At 43.6% G+C, this 18,715-nt stretch overlaps 1 protein-coding gene across 3 annotated transcripts; it reads left to right on the forward strand.

Annotated features, from left to right (window-relative positions):
* Positions 1-478: 478 nt before the first annotated feature.
* Positions 479-16,095, forward strand: LOC140070634 (NAD(P)H dehydrogenase [quinone] 1-like). 3 transcript variants are annotated; one of them, XM_072117351.1, is made up of 6 exons: positions 479-567; positions 2,688-2,852; positions 3,911-4,041; positions 5,800-5,913; positions 8,130-8,231; positions 15,604-16,095. In XM_072117351.1, exons 2-6 carry the CDS (start codon positions 2,744-2,746, stop codon positions 15,913-15,915), a joined length of 768 nt encoding a protein of 255 aa, XP_071973452.1. In that variant the 5' UTR covers positions 479-567; positions 2,688-2,743; the 3' UTR covers positions 15,916-16,095. The 3 variants fall into 3 exon arrangements, with proteins under 3 accessions (XP_071973452.1, XP_071973451.1, XP_071973450.1); XM_072117350.1 differs by lacking the exon at positions 479-567 and adding an exon at positions 779-1,228; XM_072117349.1 differs by lacking the exon at positions 479-567 and having other exon boundaries at positions 2,675-2,852.
* Positions 16,096-18,715: the final 2,620 nt, after the last annotated feature.

Consider the following 18,715-nt stretch of genomic DNA (forward strand, 5'->3'; position numbering starts at 1 on the left):
CTGAGAGCCGGTGACGTCACCGAGCGAAGAAGGGAGGGTGGGGGGAGGTGGAGACGGCACTCTGCATGCCTCCCCTATTATGCTAATGCCCAAGCGCTGTGATGTAAAGAGAAGCCCCGAGTGGGTTATTAGCAAAGAATCTATAGTTAGAATCCATCCATTTTGTTATATGTTTAACCAAAATATTTGCCTACACCAGCTCAGCCCCACTTATGTGCAGGTTAGTGTGGGCCACAAAGACCATTTCCAAGTGGTAGGTTTCCTTTATGTGATTGCATTTTGCAAATGTGAATGTTCATTTCCTCGACTGAGCTGTTATAAAAGGCAATGTAAACACAACATAAATAAATGTAAATACATCCTGTGGAATCATTCCAGGTTGGTACACAGAAGCAGAGAAAACAACACACACCCAAGAAAATGGCTTTGATTTCAGTGAATGAACTCAAATGTTCCTCATGTCATGTAGTTATTCATACTGTGATATCTACGATGGCAGAGGAGAACAATGAGGGTTGCACTTACCAGCAGTAGAAAACAAAGCCTTTATTGCAGCACATAAGGCAGGTAAGGAGATGGCAGACATGTCACAGAGCACATTTTGCGTGCGTTCGTTTCGTCAGACCTGTGACATCACACAGAAGGACGGCTCACCCTGTTATATGCAGCTGAGTATTGTAACTAAGCAACATATAAACCAATGAGAAATTACACCAAGTGGACCCAATGTGGCTGTTTTTAGGATCCACTTATTAGGGTGCATTCAAACATTGTCAACTAGGAGTTGAGTGAAGAAAAGAGGAGTAGCACCCCTCAGTGGCATGTGCTCACCCATTGTGATCCACACCTGCTTTCACTTTGAAAACCGCATCTGAAAAACTGAACATATGAACGTTGTAGACACATATTTGACTCGGATTAGGATACATTCCCTGTTCGTTCAACACAGGAACATTTACTGTTACTGGTAAAGTCTGCAAATCTATGTGTGGATAACTTCTGCAGGAAGGGGTGTGCTCAGTAGCTGAAGGTAAACTCAGTGACATCTCTTTTTACCTGTGTCATGATGACCACTCCTGCCTGAGGTGATCATTCATCTCACTCAGTATAAAAGACAGGTTTCTCCCTCAGAAATACAGTTCAGGTGTGGAAGTCAGTAAGGTGACATAAACTAAGCAAAAGTAAATTCTCCTCTGGTTTAGAAGACAACAGAAAATAGTCATGGCTGGTGAGTCTTTAGTATGATGCATTCCTACTGCCTCATTCTTATTATGTGTAATAGAAGTAGAACATTTATACATTGCACCGTTTCTTTAAGAGGTAGTGTTTCACATAGTCCGAAGGTCAATTTCCTAAGAGCTGGCTGGTCTCCCATTGAACATTTTGTTTGTGTACCATAAATTCACTACCGAGGGACCGACATTTCCTAATAGTATATATTGGGAGCATTTTGACTTTCCTTTTCTTTTTGTGCAATTTTTTCTATTTTTGGGGACGTATCTACCACCATTTTCTCGGTGGTAGGCAGTCCTATATGCCACCCTCAGTACCTTATGCTCTCTATGGAGCCTCTTTGCGCTCCGAGCCCCCGTGGTATGGAGAAAATAAACTTTTATATCTTATGAAATCAGCCGGAGGCGCTCAGGGTCCCATCCGATGAGCGCCTCCTGGCTCCTCCGAAGGCTAATTTATGCATGCCCCCCTCCTCATTCGTATGCACCGCTTCCGTCTACCCATGCGGTTAGGCAGCTGGTGACATCATCCGGCACTCTTGATTTCTTGCACAGCTGCACAGGATACCTGCAAGCTGCGCAAGACAGAAGAGTGCCGGATGACGTCACCAGCTGCCTTACCGCGTGGGTGGCTGGTAGTGGTGCATACCAATAAGGCGGGGTGGCGCGCATAAATTAGTTATCAGAGGAGCCTCTTTGCGCTCCGAGCCCCCGTGGTATGGAGAAAATAAACTTTTATATCTTATGAAATCAGCCGGAGGTGCTCAGGGTCCCATCCGATGAGCGCCTCCTGGCTCCTCCGAAGGCTAATTTATGCATGCCCCCCTCCTCATTCGTATGCACCGCTTCCGTCTACCCATGCGGTTAGGCAGCTGGTGACATCATCCGGCACTCTTGATTTCTTGCACAGCTGCACAGGATACCTGCAAGCTGCGCAAGATAGAAGAGTGCCGGATGACGTCACCAGCTGCCTTACCGCGTGGGTGGCTGGTAGTGGTGCATACCAATAAGGCGGGGTGGCGCGCATAAATTAGTTATCAGAGGAGCCAGGAGGCGCTTGTCGGACAAGACCCAAAGCGCCTCCAGCTCATTTCAATAGATATAAAAGTTTATTTTCTCCATACCACAGAAGCCCCGGGCAAGTGCAAAGAGGCTCCATAGAGAGCATTAGGTACAGAGGGTGGCATATGGGACAGTCTACCACCGAGAAAATAGTGGTAGACGTCCTTTAAGACGTTTGCTGGTGTTCAATATAGAGATAATACAGAGAGACATTAGCTCTCTGTGTAGTGAAGTCTCTGTGTTTTTTTATCTTCCTGCTTTTAGTTTACAGTGTAGCTAAGCTGAAGTCTGAGATAAATAGAGAACATGTCAAAATGTATGGGTCAGTCCAGTTTGGGCTAAATTGGATTTAAATTGCAGCTAATGTTTTATTGTGTGTTATGTTACTTGAAGGCAAAACCGCACTGATTGTGTTAGCTCACCAAGAGCGGACATCTTTTAACTACACCATGAAGGAGGTGACAGAAAAAGCTCTTAAGAAGAAGGGGTGGACAGTTCTTGTGTCTGATCTTTATGAAATGAAGTTTAATCCTGTCCTGTCACGTAACGATATCACAGGTAAGAATAATAACAACTAGAAACAAAATCTACATAAACAGCACCACTCTTGCTCTTAGGTCTTGCCAGCTACTGTAGTATTTGCATGGGCTGCAGTAGCAGACACAGCTTAAGACAAAATAAGTAAACATTTCCTGAACAAATTGTTCAGTGCTACTGACATTTCAAAGCCATAACCACTTTATTTCATAGATACGTATGTATATATACGTACAGACTTAAAGGGCAACTACCACCACAAATCTACCTATAAAGGTAGATCGGGTGGTAGGTGGATCAATAGGACGTGAGGATAGCCCTTTTAAGGGCTAATCCTCACGTCCCCGCAATGATTTGAAAACTTTTATTGCCCCAATATTAAAATTTTCTTATGCGGCTACTGGGGCGAGGAGTAGCCGCATCTGAGGTTACACGAGGCGGCTACTCCACGCCCCGGTAGCCTCTTTTCTCCTCCTACCAAAAATCTTCGGCGCGCAGCTACGAGGAGCTGCGCGCCCTCGTCCGGCACATCTGCTGTCTGCGCATGCGCAGAACAGCAGGCCCGCGCCTGTGCAGCTCCGACTCCGTAGCAGTGACCGCGCAGGCGCGGGCCTGCTGTTCTGCGCATGCGCAGACAGCAGATGTGCCGGACGAGGGCGCGCAGCTCCTCGTAGCTGCGCGCCGAAGATTTTTGGTAGGAGGAGAAAAGAGGCTACCGGGGCGTGGAGTAGCCGCCTCGTGTAACCTCAGATGCGGCTACTCCACGCCCCGGTAGCCGCATAAGTAAATTTTAATATTGGGGCAATAAAAGTTTTCAAAACATTGCGGGGACGTGAGGATTAGCCCTTGAAAGGGCTATCCTCACGTCCTATTGATCCACCTACCACCCGATCTACCTTTATAGGTAGTTTCGTGGTGGTAGGTTCCCTTTAAATTGTGGTTCTCCAGCTGACAATCTACAACTCGTAGGGCAAGCTCTTGGCATGCTGGATTTTTATGATAGCTAAGTAACTACTGATATAAAATTGTGATGGTCATAGGGATAATGGCATAATGAGACAAATTCATCTGTAATGCAGGTAAAGCTAAAGAGCCAAGTAGGTTCAAATATGGCGCAGAGATTTTGGCAGCATGGAAGGAGGGGCGCCTCGCCAAAGACATTAAAGAAGAGCAGAAGAAAGTGGATAGGGCTGACCTTATCATCTTTCAGGTAATGTTTGGTTAATGTTATCAGTAACTTTAGTTTGGGGATTTCAGGGGTCCGACACCAAAAGGGTTGCTTTACGTGCACTTTACATACTTTATAGACACTTTACATACTTTTTAAAAAAGTTAATTATTTTTTTTGTTTCATAATAGTTTTTTATATATATTTTGAATAGTTTAGCCCACAGAGCAGTCAGTCCTGTGTAAGGTTTCCATGAACTAACTGAAAAGGACTAAACATGGTGTCACCTATACAGATGTGCTCATAATAGTGACCTTTATCAGGGATTCCTGGCACTTAGTAAGCAGCAGTGTTACACTTATTAATAACTGACCACTCTTTCTAGCGTGGGCCATCAATGTATTATTCAAAAACAGCCCTTTACAATTATGGGGAATTTATCATACAATTATCACCAGTTTCTAGAGAAAAATGTTTAAAAGTCACAAAAATGTATGATAAAAGTTGTATTTGTGCCAAACATGTTGACTTTTCCCCCACTTGCCACTTAGGACATTATTTGTACCAAAACACTGGTGCAAAAATGTGTTGGTCTATTCCAGCCCCTAACCACCTGAGATACAACAAAATTATTGAGACCTACACTTCTGCTTATCTCATTTTTAGGTGGTCATTAATACCATTCTTAATAAATCAGACCCATCAATTTTGTGATGATTGTGAACGAATATTTAGACATACAGTATTTGCAACATTTTAAAGGCTTTTTCTTTAATGTATTTTATTCCTCAAGATATGTATTCCCAGTGTCTTCCAATAAACTAATACACCATCATTGTTCTTGTGCTCAAGTGAACAGAGCTTCAGTTTCTTTTCTAAAAGTCCAAAATATTATATAAATGCTTACACATGCTAAATGCTTTTGCTACTGTTGAAAAATGCATAACTGGAAAAACAACACCACATAGTTTTCTGCATAGACCAGTGATGGCCAACCTATGACACGCGTGTCAGTGCTGACACGCATAGCCATTTTCAGTGACACGCAGCCGCCAGAGAGTTAAGTTTCATCCCCGGCTCCTACACGGCCAGGTGCAGTAGCCGAGAGGCTGGGAGATTGTCCAGCACATTGTAATAAATAGATGATGTGGAAAACCCCCATATACTGCCATACTGTAGTACGGCAGTACATGGTAGGAGCAATCACACAACCTAGGATTAAAGTACCCTAGAAGTTAAATAATTATACATATTTGTTATTTAAACTATAAATATTACAACATTTTTTTATCAAGGTGACACACGACCCAAGTTATGCTCGGTTTTTTGGCGAAATTTGACACACCAAGCTCAAAAGGTTGCCCATCACTGGCATAGACCATGGCTTGAGGGGCAATGCGTGACATTGTCCTTGTGTCTTGTTCTGGGCCCATCAGGCTGTACTTTATCAATAACACATTCTACCTGGAATGTGCCATTATTATGTTACGTTCTGTTGTCCAGTTTATATCTTTTATGGCTACTCAATACATTTTGTACTAAAAACTATTGTAATTCATAGAAGCATAGTATATATGGTTGGAAAAAGATGCAGGCCAATCAAGTCCATACCTAATTGTTACATCCCATAATCCTTCATTTTACAACAACATTTTCATTAGAGTTGGACATCTTTTTGTGAAGTAGAGGGTGTAATATATGCAGCACTAAGGCTTACAGTAGTTTTTATGTCTATATAAATGAAATAGAATATAAGTGGACTTTGCATTGACCTTACTGAAGCTTTTTAACTCATTCCAGTTTCCCTTGTATTGGTTCGGGTTACCTGCCATAATGAAAGGATGGGTGGAACGAGTCCTGTCTATGGGGTTTGCATACAGTTTTGAAACCATGTACTCCAAAGGACCATTTAAGGTAAACTTTTTGGCTTTGGTCATGATATATTGTATAGTGTAAAGTCTGAATTTATATTTGGAAAGAACTACTGTACTTTGTATGAATCAGTCACATGAACAAAATGGATTTTTATTCTGTAACATAATAAAAAGCTAAATATTTTCAGCCCACTCCAAGTCTTGCCGCCATGAAGCTTTAAGTTGAGGCAAAAGAATTGAAGCAATCTATAAAAAAGGTCCTTCTAGCGTGAAATGAAAACATAATGATGGTTATTTAAAACATTAAAAAATGAAAAAGTGATCACATTTCATAGCAGCAAAAAGGTGACGCCTTTTGGACGCATGGCCTTAGTCAGAAGTTAGACTGCATTAGATAAACTGCTGGATGACAGGTAGAAGAAACACCTTGAAAAGAGTCACATGATCTGTCAGCAAAAACACGTCAGAGCGAACATACAATAATGTCATATAACCATATGAACAGCAAACAATACAAATATGCAGCATCAGACTGGCCCACTGGTGTACTGGTGAAAACACCGGTGAGTCCCAACAGCTATTAGCTCCACCCCTGCCGCACAATGACTCCGCCCCCACCTGCCATGTCGGCACTTCAAATCTATCTGTGTCCGGTGAGGGACAGAGAACAGGGATAGAGGAGGGCTTCTGGGAAACGGGGACAGGTGAGTATGTGGTGGTTAATTTTTTTATTCATTTGAAAGAAGAGAAAGAGGATGAATGGGTGGGCCACAATATGGTAGGATATGAGAGGGAGCCCATAATATGGTAGGGTATAAGTGGGGGCCCACAATATGGTGGGATATAAGAGGGGGCCCACAATATGGTGGGATATAAGAGGGGGCCCACAATATGGGAGAGTATGAGAGGGGGCCCACAATATGGGAGAGTATGAGAGGGGGCCCACAATATGGGAGAGTATGAGAGGGGGCCCACAATATGGGAGAGTATGAGAGGGGGCCCACAATATGGGAGGTATAAGAGGGGGCCCACAATATAGGGCGGTATAAGAGGGCGCCCACAATATGGGGGGCATAAGAGGGGGCCCACAATATGGTGGGTATGAGAGGGGGCCCACAATATGGGAGGGATAAGAGAACGAGCCCACATTATGGGGGTTATGATAATCGGGAATAATATGGGATATATGAGAGGGGCTCGCAATTTGGGAGTTATGAAAGGAGGCTAAGGGAGAGACGAGAGGGTACACAATGAGGAGGTAAGTGCCGGTTTAAGGGCCATAACTTTTTTTTTTTTTTGCATGCTACTTTAAAAAATTTTTGCTGTGTTTTTCATGGAGCTAGTTAAAAAGGTAATAATTCTATAAACATTTTTTATGGAAAAAGTCTTTTTTTGTAGTATATAGTACATTTTTAAAATTTTCAATGTAACTCAAAATGAAAATTTTTAATGAATTCCTTATTTTGTTTCAGTCGTTTTTATATATAATGGGGCAGATTTATCAAGCTGTCTGAAAGTCATAACCTTTCCAGTTGCCCATGGAAACCAATCACAGCTTCCCTTTAAAATATTCATAAGCACTGGTAAAACGTAAGCTGAGCTGTGATTGGTTGCCATGGGCTACTAGAAATATTCTGACTTTCAGAAACCTGATAAATCTGTCCCAATATGTATAGTCTTAGGCAAACGAGGCGACTATGGCGATGTTTTTTGTAGTGTAGCGAGAGACCTTTTTTTATATTATATAGAAAAATATATTGTATTTTTATGAATATTTGTTCATATTTTTTTTGTGTGTGTTTTTTTTGTGTTTTTACTTTATACGTCCCCCATTAGGTCATAAATGACCCCTGAGCGACATTATCACTTTTTTTTTTCTACAAAAGCTCCAGTTACAGGGGGAAAACCACCACCTGTCACTGGTGGTGTTGATTAGAGCTGTACTGAGTCTAATTAGACCCAGCAGCTCTGGTTAATCCCTTTAGACCCGACAGTCACGTGATCCCAGAGTTTATATGACGTCACTGCAGACTTCGGGACAGCGCCCGCTGACTTTAGACGTCCGAGAAGAGTTAAATAAAGAGCATTATCATTTTAGGTGAATTGTAAAATACTGCCCAATAAACATCTCATTCTACTGTGTTCTGAAATTTCATAATATATTCTAGCTTGGATCATTAAAATATTCTCTGTTATAACTGGACTGTAATTACAGTATAAATATATTTATACATTTATTGTCATTTTTTTTAACAGAATAAAAAAGCCCTCTTGTCCTTCACTACTGGTGGGCCTGAATCAATGACAGCACCCTCAGGGCTTAGTGGAGACATCAATGTTATTCTGTGGCCTATGCAGGTAATTTTTAAAGGACATCTACAAGCAGGATGATGGATTGTAAACAAAGCACACAGACATGCTGGTGTGCGCCCTCTCTGGCAGAATCCACTCTTCTTGCAGCTTCTTAGGACCTTGTTCTTCCGAAAAAAATTAAAAGAAATTATGCAAACGAAGCTGAAGGGCTCCAGGGTTCATTTGCATAATTCTAAAACCTTTCTGTTTTTTTGGGGTTATCTTGATCTTTGCTTACTGTGGATAGAAATCTGTCCCTGGTCATGTGATGTCACACAGGTGCACAGCTCGTTATATCACACCTCTCTGATTACTCACTGTGATATTGATAAGCACCTGTGTGACATCACATGACCAGGGATAGATTTCTATCCCCAGGGAATAAACATAGAAGCTTTCCATAGAATGATAACAAGCAGAGACCCAGGAAACTGTGAGGAATTGGTACAGAAACAAAATTGTAGAACTCTTCATTATGCAATGAATCATTATTATGTAATGAATATTTATTTGCTGAAATGCGAACAACCCTGTAACAGGTAACCCACCCGGGGAAATCCCGATGAGCCAACTGTTCTGGGGCTGGTGTGTGGTCGGGGTGGGGGTGTCTGAAAGGTGCTGGGAAGGGGGCTGCTTGGCCATATACAAGTTACTGGCTCGCTATATACAAAGGCTGGCTGGATACATACAGGGGACTGACTCGCCATATACAGGGGACTGGCTGTCTATATACTGGGGGATGGCTAGCTATTTACTGGGGCTGGCTGGCTATATACTGGGGGCTGGCTTTATGCAGGGGACTGGCTGGCTATACGCAGGGGACTGGCTGACTATATAGTGGGGTCTCGCTGGCTGTATACTGGGGCGAATGGTTGGCTATATACAGGGGTACTGGCTGGCTATATACTGGGAGGCTGGCTATATAGAGGGGACTGGCTGGCTATATAGAGGGAACTGGTTGGCAATATACTGGGGGCTGGCTATATACAGGGCACTGTCTGGCTATATACAGGGGACTGGCTGGCTATATACAGGGGGCTGAATGGCTATATACAGGGGACTGGCTGGCTGTATACTAGGGGGGCTGACTGACTATATACTGGGGGGCTGGTTGGATATATAAAGGGAACTGGCTGGGTATATACATGGGACTAGATGGCTATATACAGGGTACTGGCTGGCTATATACAGGGGCTGGCTGTGTACAGTTGACTGGCGGGCTATCTACAGAGGCTGGCTGGCTACATACAGGGGCTGACTGGCTATATAAAGGCGACTGGTTGGCTACATACTGGTGGTACTAGCTTTCCATATACAGGTCTGGCTGTTTACTGGGTGTGGTTGGCTATATACAGGGGGCTGACTAGCTATATACAGCAGACTGGCTGTCTATATAGAGGGGACTGGCTGGCTATATACATGGGTTGACCGGCTATATACAGAAGGATGGCTGGCTATATACAGGGGCTTTCTGGCTATATACAGGAGACTGGCTGGCTATATACTGGGGGCTGACTGGCTATATACAGAGCACTGGTTGACTTTATAGAGGGGGCTAGCTGGCTATATATGGGGGCTGGCTATATACTTGGGGGACTGGCTGGCTATAAAGAGGGCACTGGCTGGCTATAAAGAGGGGACTGACTGGCTATATACAGGAGGCTGACTGGCTATATACAGGGATCTGGCTATATAGAGGGGACTGGCTGGCCAGACACAGGCTGACTGTATACTGGGGATACTGGCTGGTTTTATACAGGGGCTGGCTATATAAAGGGGGTGGTTGGATATATATACAGGGAACTGGCTGGCTATATAAGGACTGGATGGCTATATACAGGTGTTGGCTGCCTATATACAGGGGCTGTCTGGCTATAAACAGGGCACTGGCTGGCTATATAGAGGCGACTAGTTGGCTTTATAGAGGGGACTAGCTGGCTACACACAGGGGGATGACTGGCTATATACAGGGGACTGGCTGGCTATAGATAATGGTCTGGATGGTAATATACAGGGAACTGGGTGGCTATCTACTGGGGCTGGCAGGCTGTATACTAGGGCTGGCTGGCTATATACAAGGGGTTAGCTGGCTATATACAGGGGATGGCTGGCTATATACAGGGGCTGACTGGCAATTTAAGGGGGCTGGCTGGCTGTATACAGGAGGCTGGCTGGCTATTTACTGAGTCTGGCTGGCTATATACAGGTGCTGGCTGGCTATTTATTGGGTATGGTTGGCTATATACAGGGGTCCATCTGGCTATTAATTGGGCCTGGCTGGCTATAAACAGGGGTCTGGTTGTTTACAGGGGACTGGCTAGCTGAATATACACAGGTGACAGGCTAGCTATATAAAGGGGCTGACTGGCTTTATAAAAGGGATGGATGGCTATATACTAGGGGAATGGCTGCCTATATACAGAGGCTGACTGGCTATATAAATGGCTATAGATGGCTGACTATATACTGGGGGCTGGCTGTATGCCGGGGGGACTGACTGGCTTTATAGAGGAGACTAGCTGGCTATACAGAGAGGCTGGCTGACTCTATACAGGGGACAGGCTGTCTTTATACAATGGTCTGGCTGGATATATATTGGCAACTGGCAGGCTATATACTGGGGGCTGGCAGGCTGTATACTGGGGGCTGGCTATATACAAGGAGCTAGCTGGCCATATACAGAAGCTGGCTATATACAGAGGATGGCTGGCTACATACTGGCTGGCTATATAGAGGGGACTGGCTGGCTATTTACAGGAGGCTGACTGGCTATATACTGTGGGTACTGGCTGGCTATAAACAGGGGATTGGCTGGCTAAATACTGGGGCTGGTTGGCTATATACAGGTGACTGGTTTTATAAAGGGGATGGATGGCTATATACTAGGGGAATGGCTGGCTATATACAGAGGCTGACTGGCTACATGAAGGGGGCTGGATGGCTATATACAGGGGGCTGGCTGACTATATACAGTGTATGGCTGGCTATATGCTGGGTAGGACTGGCTGGCTATATACAGAGGATGGGCTGGCTATATTCAGATGCTAACTAGCTATATACAGGGGCAACTATGGCTATATACCGGGGGGCTGGCTGTATACTTGGGGGACTGACTATATACAGGGTCTAGCTGACTATATACAGGGGCTAACTGGCTATGTAAATGGGGCTGGCTGGCTATACACTGGGGGCTGGCTATATAAAGGGGGCTGGATGACTACATACAGGGGGCTGGCAGGCTGTATACAGGGTCTGGCTGGCTATATGCTGGAGGGACTGGATGGCTATATACAGGGGATGGGCTGGTTATATCCAGATGCTCACTAGTTATATACAGGGGGATGGATGGCTATATACTGGGGGCTGTCTGTCTGTCTGTATACTTGGGGGACTAGCTGGTTATATACAGAGGCTGACTGGCTATTTACAGGGTCTGGCTGACTATATACAGGGGGCTGGCAGACTATATACAGGGGGCTGGCAGACTATAACAGGGGATGGCTGGCTATATACAGGGGATGGCTGGCTATATAAAGGGGATGGCTGGCTATATAAAGGGGATGGCTGGCTATATACAGGGGATGGCTAGCTAAATACAGGGGCTGACTGGCTTTATAAAAGGGATGGATGGCTATATACTAGGGGGAATGGCTCGCTATATACAGAGGCTGACCGGCTATATAAAGGGGATGGCTGACTATATACTGGGGGCTGGCTGTATGCCGGGGGGACTGGCTGGCTTTATAGAGAAGGCTAGCTGGGTAGACACAGAGGCTGACTGACTATATACAGGGGACTGGCTGGCTGGGGGCTGGTTGGCCGGCTGTATACTCGGGGGGCTAGCTGGCTATATACAGGGGGCTGTTTGTGTTATATAACATAGTAGTAGTTGAAGTAGTAATAGCAGTTATATTACTGTGCATAGAGGGCAGTATTATAGTAGTTATATTCTTGTACATAGGGGGCAGTGTTATAGTAGTTATATTCTTGTACACAGGGGGCAGTATCATAGTAGTTATATTCTTGTACATAGGGGGCAGTATTATAGTAGTTATATTCTTGTACATAGGGGGTAGTATTATAGTAGTTATATTCTTGTACATAGGGGCAGTATTATAGTAGTTATATTCTTGTACATAGAGGGTAGTATTATAGTAGTTCTTGTACATAGAGGGCAGTATCATAGTAGTTATGGAGACAAGAGCACAAAGGCTCGGGTGTCAGCTCACCTGGTTCGCAGCAGGTGCATGTGGGATGCCGTGCAACGATGAAGAGTCCGGTCCGGTCCCGGAGACCAAAGGTATAATGCAGAGAAAAAAGTGGTATCATCGGCAACAGGCAGGTGAGGTAAAAAAGCCAAACTTTATTTCCAAAACATGATTAAAAAGTGATCACTGAGGAGAGAAAAATGGTTACGCGTTTCAGACCAAAGGAAAAAGGTCCTCATTCATACCTGTATTTTTTATCTGGTGTGAGCTTGCTTTATGGAGAGGAGGAAACACGTCAGTGTGGAGAGACCTCCCTCCTGCAACGCTCACACGGGTGGAGACAAATTAACAACACATGGGGTGGAAACACAAGATGGAACAAGGCAAGAGAACACAAAAAAATACAAAAAATATGTGAAAGACATGTATACATATGGATGCAGGTATATAAACATAATTAATAAATATAATAAGTTACGGCCATTGACCATGTTCCCATAAACAGAAGAGGAGGTGATAGGGTTAAAAAAACTTCACATGAAGGAAGCAAAATGGATTCTTTCCCTTAACACCCGTCACCCTGCAGGATTAAATTTCAAAAGTGACTTACTTTATATTTATCAATTATGTTTATATACCTGCATCCATATGTATACATGTCTTTCACATATTTTTTGCATTTTTTTGTGTTCTCTTGCCTGGTTCCATCTTGTGTTTCCACCCCATGTGTTGTTAATTTGTCTCCACCCGTGTGAGCGTTGCAGGAGGGAGGTCTCTCCACACTGACATGTTTCCTCCTCTCCATAAAGCAAGCTCACACCAGATGAAATACAGATATGAATAAGGACCTTTTTCCTTTGGTCCGAAACGCGTAACCATTTTTCTCTCCTCAGTGATCACTTTTTAATCATGTTTTGGAAATAAAGTTTGGCTTTTTTACCTCACCTGCCTGTTGCCGATGATACCACTTTTTTCTCTGCATCATAGTAGTTATATTCTTGTACATAGGGGCAGTATCATAGTAGTTATATTCTTGTACATAGTGGGCAGTGTTATAGTAGTTTTATTTGTGTACATAGGGGGCAGTATTGTAGTAGTTTTATTTGTGTACATGAGAGGCAGTGTTATAGTAGTTATATTCATTGATAGGAAAGGCTGGTCCCCATAGCAGAATTGTGGTTTGAGCACCCCTCCACACAAGCATAATCAGCTAAAATGCACAATGTTGTGAGTCTGCAGCCATAGGTGCATCTCTGCAGCGGTAAACCCATACCCGAGAATAAAATAATCAGGCAGATAAAATCCAAAAAGAGGAATAGCTGGGGGACACTATACACATATATGTATATAACATATACACTCACTTTATTAGGTACACCTGTCCAACTGCTCGTTAACACTTAATTTCTAATCAGCCAATGACATGGCGGCAACACAGTGCATTTAGGCATGTAGACATGGTCAAGACAATCTCCTGCAGTTCAAACCGAGCATCAGTATGGGGAAGAAAGGTGATTTGAGTGCCTTTGAACGTGGCATGGTTGTTGGTGCCAGAAGGGCTGGTCTGAGTATTTCAGAAACTTCTGATCTACTGGGATTTTCACGCACAACCATCTCTAGGGTTTCCAGAGAATGGTCCGAAAAATAAAAAACATCCAGTGAGCGGCAGTTCTGTGGGCGGAAATGCCTTGTTGATGCCAGAGGTCAGAGGAGAATGGGCAGACTGGTTCGAGCTGATAGAAAGGCAACAGTGACTCAAATTGCCACCCGTTACAACCAAGGTAGGCAGAAGAGCATTTCTGAATGCACAGTACGTCGAACTTTGAGGCAGATGGGCTACAGCAGCAGAAGACCACACCGGATGCCACTCCTTTCAGCTGAGAACAGGAAACTGAGGCTACAATTTGCACAAGCTCATCAAAATTGGACAGTAGAAGATTGGAAAAAACGTTGCCTGGTCTGATGAGTCTCGATTTCTGCTGCGACATTCGGATGGTAGGGTCAGAATTTGGCGTCAACAACATGAAAAAATGGATCCATCCTGCCTTGTATCAACGGTTCAGGCTGGTGGTGGTGGTGTCATGGTGTGGGGAATATTTTCTTGGCACTCTTTGGGCCCCTTGGTACCAATCGTTGCAATGCCACAGCCTACCTGAGTATTGTTGCTGACCATGTCCATCCCTTTATGACCACAATGTACCCAACATCTGATGGCTACTTTCAGCAGGATAATGCGCCATGTCATAAAGCTGGAATAATCTCAGACTGGTTTCTTGAACATGACAATGAGTTCATTGTACTCAAATGGCCTCCACAGTCACCAGATCTCAATCCAATAGAGCATCTTTGGGATGTGGTGGAACGGGAGATTCGCATCATGGATGTGCAGCCGACAAATCTGCGGCAACTGTGTGATGCCATCATGTCAATATGGACCAAAATCTCTGAGGAATGCTTCCAGCACCTTGTTGAATCTATGCCACGAAGAATTGAGGCAGTTCTGAAGGCAAAAGGGGGTCCAACCCGTTACTAGCATGGTGTACCTAATAAAGTGGCCGGTGAGTGTATGTGATATATATAAGCTGTATCTATCATCTGCATATGCTGTATGTATATACAGTGTATGGTGGGTGTGTATATACTCTATGTGTGCATATATGCTATACCTTTGTATATGACACTGTATGTGTGTATATGCTTTACATGTGTGCGCATGAGTGTATAAATGTGTGATTGTAACTCGCATATGTGAGTATACAAGTGGGAAGCAGACCCCATTCAGAAGCCCTGCCTCTCCTTGTTACACCCCTGCCAGTGTCTTTAATCAAACTAGCCCCCCTAAACACCCTCATTGTGAATACAGAAGTAAAAATCAGCTATGCCTGTGAGACAATGATAGCTATTTCACCACAGGCTAATATCCTAATACCCATGAAAGTTTGCCCATTTAGGGGGCCCATAAGGTGTCACTTTCCTATATGAGAAGATGAGTACTAGAAACAATACATTATATTCGTGGGCCTGGTACTGACTTTGTACTGGGACACATTACCTTCCAGTTACGCTACTGCCCTTTGTTGTATGTGTACTCAATGGTAGAAAGCTGTTGAAAGAATGAACTTGCATTGTGAACATAGCATAAAGCGTAGTCTTTTTTTTTGCATTTTCAGAATGGCATATTGAATTTCTGTGGATTCAATGTCCTGGAGCCTCAGATCTCCTACGCTGTGGCACACATACCTGATGAAGCTCGCGTTGGGATACTTCAAAGCTGGGAGAAGCGACTGGAGAAAATCTGGGATGAAATCCCTATCACTTTCCTCCCTATTCAGGACTTTGAAGGAATGACTGGTGGATTTTTGCTAAAGAAGGAAGTGGAGGAGACCAGATCTGATAGTAGGTATGGGCCAACTATCGGGCAACACCTGGGAAAACCTCTGCCACCTGATAGTCAGCTGAAATCTGAAAACAGCAGATTATAAGAGACTGATATAAAAATATTTTCTGTGGCTAGGTTGTTGTCAATGGGAAATGGTAGAATTGAGAGATATCATCATATATAGTGCTGGGTAGCAGATGCCGAGTCTGCTGTTATATATGTTACATTAATAAGATGTGAAAAACTGAATGTGTAAGTGACATTAAAGTTTTTATCAATTTTATTGTGTTGTGTACATCTGATCAATATCTTCAAAGGTGTATTCTTGGTATATGAATGTCTGATACAAAAACCCATAATGCTATAAATAAATTAATATAATAAAACTCAATGTCACTAATCACAAAATGGAGCTAAATAGTTTCCTTTATGATTTACAAAATTTTATGAGCTTTTTTAAATAGTCAGAGTTATCTCCAAGATGGCCACCACAGTACACTACAACTCCCATAAGCCCTCAGTTACAGCTCCTCTCTCTCATGCTGTGCTCCTAATGATGATCTAACAGACTGTCCTGCTCTGTTAGCATAATGAAAGTTTGCTCACTGAAATTTTAGTTTCCTGTAGTCCGAAGGCAGCACTGAATGGGTTAAGTCTATGTTCTCGTATTGGACAGAAGATAACAATTAATTAGCGATCATGATTGGCAAAATTTATTGGGGGTGGGGGGGAGAGTTACATGTGCTGCCTTTTTGACTACAGAAAACAAAAATTTTGGTGAGCAAATTTAAATTTTCCTGGTCGTCCTCAGGCAGCACTGAATGGGACAGGAGAAGCAATAAAAGATAAATGGTGGGATTAACTTGAGACAGCAGTACTAAGCACTGTTTTGCCAAAGGCCAAGCCTACCCCGGAGCCTACATCGATCCGGTAAAGTTTTACAAAGGTTGAAGAGTTTAACTAGACTGCGGCTTTACATATCTGGTCCAGTGTAATCTGCGCCATCTCATCCCAGGAAGATGCTTCTGATCTAGTTGAATGTGCTCTGAGATTCAACGGGGAAGCAATATCCTCCAGCTGTAAACATAAAGAAATGACACTTATCATCCACCTTGCCATGGTTGGTTTGTTTGCCCTTGTTAGGACCTCTTAATTGCAAAATTAAGCTTCTGACTGTCTAAAGGGATCAACTTCTTGCAGATAGCTCTGTTTTCTTCCAGAGCCCGAAGTCTTATTTTTTCTTCATTAGAAGACTCCAAACCGTAAGAAACTTTGCTCATTGAAGGCTTACTGCGAGGGCACTTTAGGATGGAACCCTGGCATTGTACAAGGAGTAAACAATCGTCCATAATTCTCATGTATGGGTCTTTACACAAGAAGGTCTGGATCTCACTTATTCTGAAAGCAGAGCAAATGGCTAGCCAGGAGAGAAGATATAGGGCCATGTCCTGGATTGGCTCAAAAGGCTTCTGAGCTAAGTGTTCCAGGACAACCAACAGGCCCCATGATGGAAGTGGAGGATAAAACGGGGATTTGAATCTTTTGATAAGCAGGTTCTCAGAAAAGACACCTCCCATGGTGGAACCTATGGACGTAAAATTAACCTTTAATGTATTGAGGTACTGTTTAAGGCCATCCTGATTTAATTGTAACAGAGCAGGAACTACAGTTGCAGGCTTTTTGTAGATCTTTCAAATACGCTGATAAACTTTTAGAGTTTTTGGTTTTCTAGAAGCAGATAATGGGGCTCATTTACTAAGGGTCCAAATCGTGCATTTTTGTCGTGTTTCCCAAATATTTCCGATTTGCGCCAAATTGCCCCGGGATTTTGGTGCACGCGATCGGATTGTCGACTGATACGGAAAAACCTCGGAATTTTAAAAAACTTTTGTGTCGCAAGAATAGCACTCACATACACCGGGACGAAGAAGGTGAACTCCGGCGTACCTCGGCGCATTAGCGACACCTGGTGGATATCGGGCGTGGGATCGCGACAGGACAGGGTAAGTAAATGTGCCCCAATGTATTTATTACTTCCTCTGAAAATCCTGAGTTTCTCAATTGCCCCCTTTCATCTTCCAAGCTGTACGGTGATGATGGTCCGGGTTGGGGCAAGAAGACCGTTCTGGCGTAACAGATTCTTGAGGAGGGGAAGTTCCCAGAAATCTCCCTCTGACATGGCTAGGAGCAGAGCGAACCATGACCTTCTTGGCCAATAGGGTATTATGGCAAGCACAAGCGTTTTCTCTCTCTTGATCTTTTGAAGAACCTTCAGAATGAGGTGGGTGAAAACACATCCAGGAACCAGTTTTCCCAGCTGAATGAGAGGGCATCCACAGAAAACTGATTCTCCTATTTGCACATGGAGCAGAATATTGGAAGTTGAGAGTTGTTTCTTGTCGGCATCAGATCCATCTGGGATAACCCCATTTTCTGGACCCCTAGGTCAAAAACTTCCTTGTTCAGAAACCATTCTGAGGGGCTTACCTGATTATGACTCAGATAGTCTGCTCTTATATTCAATAATCCTCTGAGATGGATTGCTGAAATATTCTGGACATTCTTTTCTGCCCATGGCATCAGCTGGGTACATTCCAAGGATAGAGAACTGCTCCTTGTGTCCCCCTGTTTGTTTATGTAATAGACTACTCAGGGCCGATTCTAGCACATTTGCTGCCTGAGGCAAAAATTAAAATGCTGCCCCCCCCCCAAAAAAAAAAAACCTTAATCTTTCAGTAGCCTACCTCCATTCCCCTGCTATATATGTGGCAGGGGAACAGGAACAAGTCTGACAAATCTTTTAAACGTTTCCATATCCTGTTCAGGATGTTTAAAACTTTACTAACATTTCCAACAGGCAGGGATCACAGATATTCTTTGACTGACAGAGGCGTTGGCTGCAT

This window comes from Engystomops pustulosus, chromosome 7 (genome assembly GCF_040894005.1).
Source record: "Engystomops pustulosus chromosome 7, aEngPut4.maternal, whole genome shotgun sequence".
Lineage (NCBI taxonomy): Eukaryota > Metazoa > Chordata > Amphibia > Anura > Leptodactylidae > Engystomops > Engystomops pustulosus.

Coding starts and splice junctions, on each gene's coding strand:
- LOC140070634 (XM_072117349.1), top strand. CDS start 2,675: ATGTTACTTGAAGGCAAAACCGCACTGATTGTGTTAGCTCACCAAGAG. Junction 2,853..3,910: donor GTCACGTAACGATATCACAG/GTAAGAATAATA, acceptor TCTGTAATGCAG/GTAAAGCTAAAGAGCCAAGT. Junction 4,042..5,799: donor CTGACCTTATCATCTTTCAG/GTAATGTTTGGT, acceptor AACTCATTCCAG/TTTCCCTTGTATTGGTTCGG.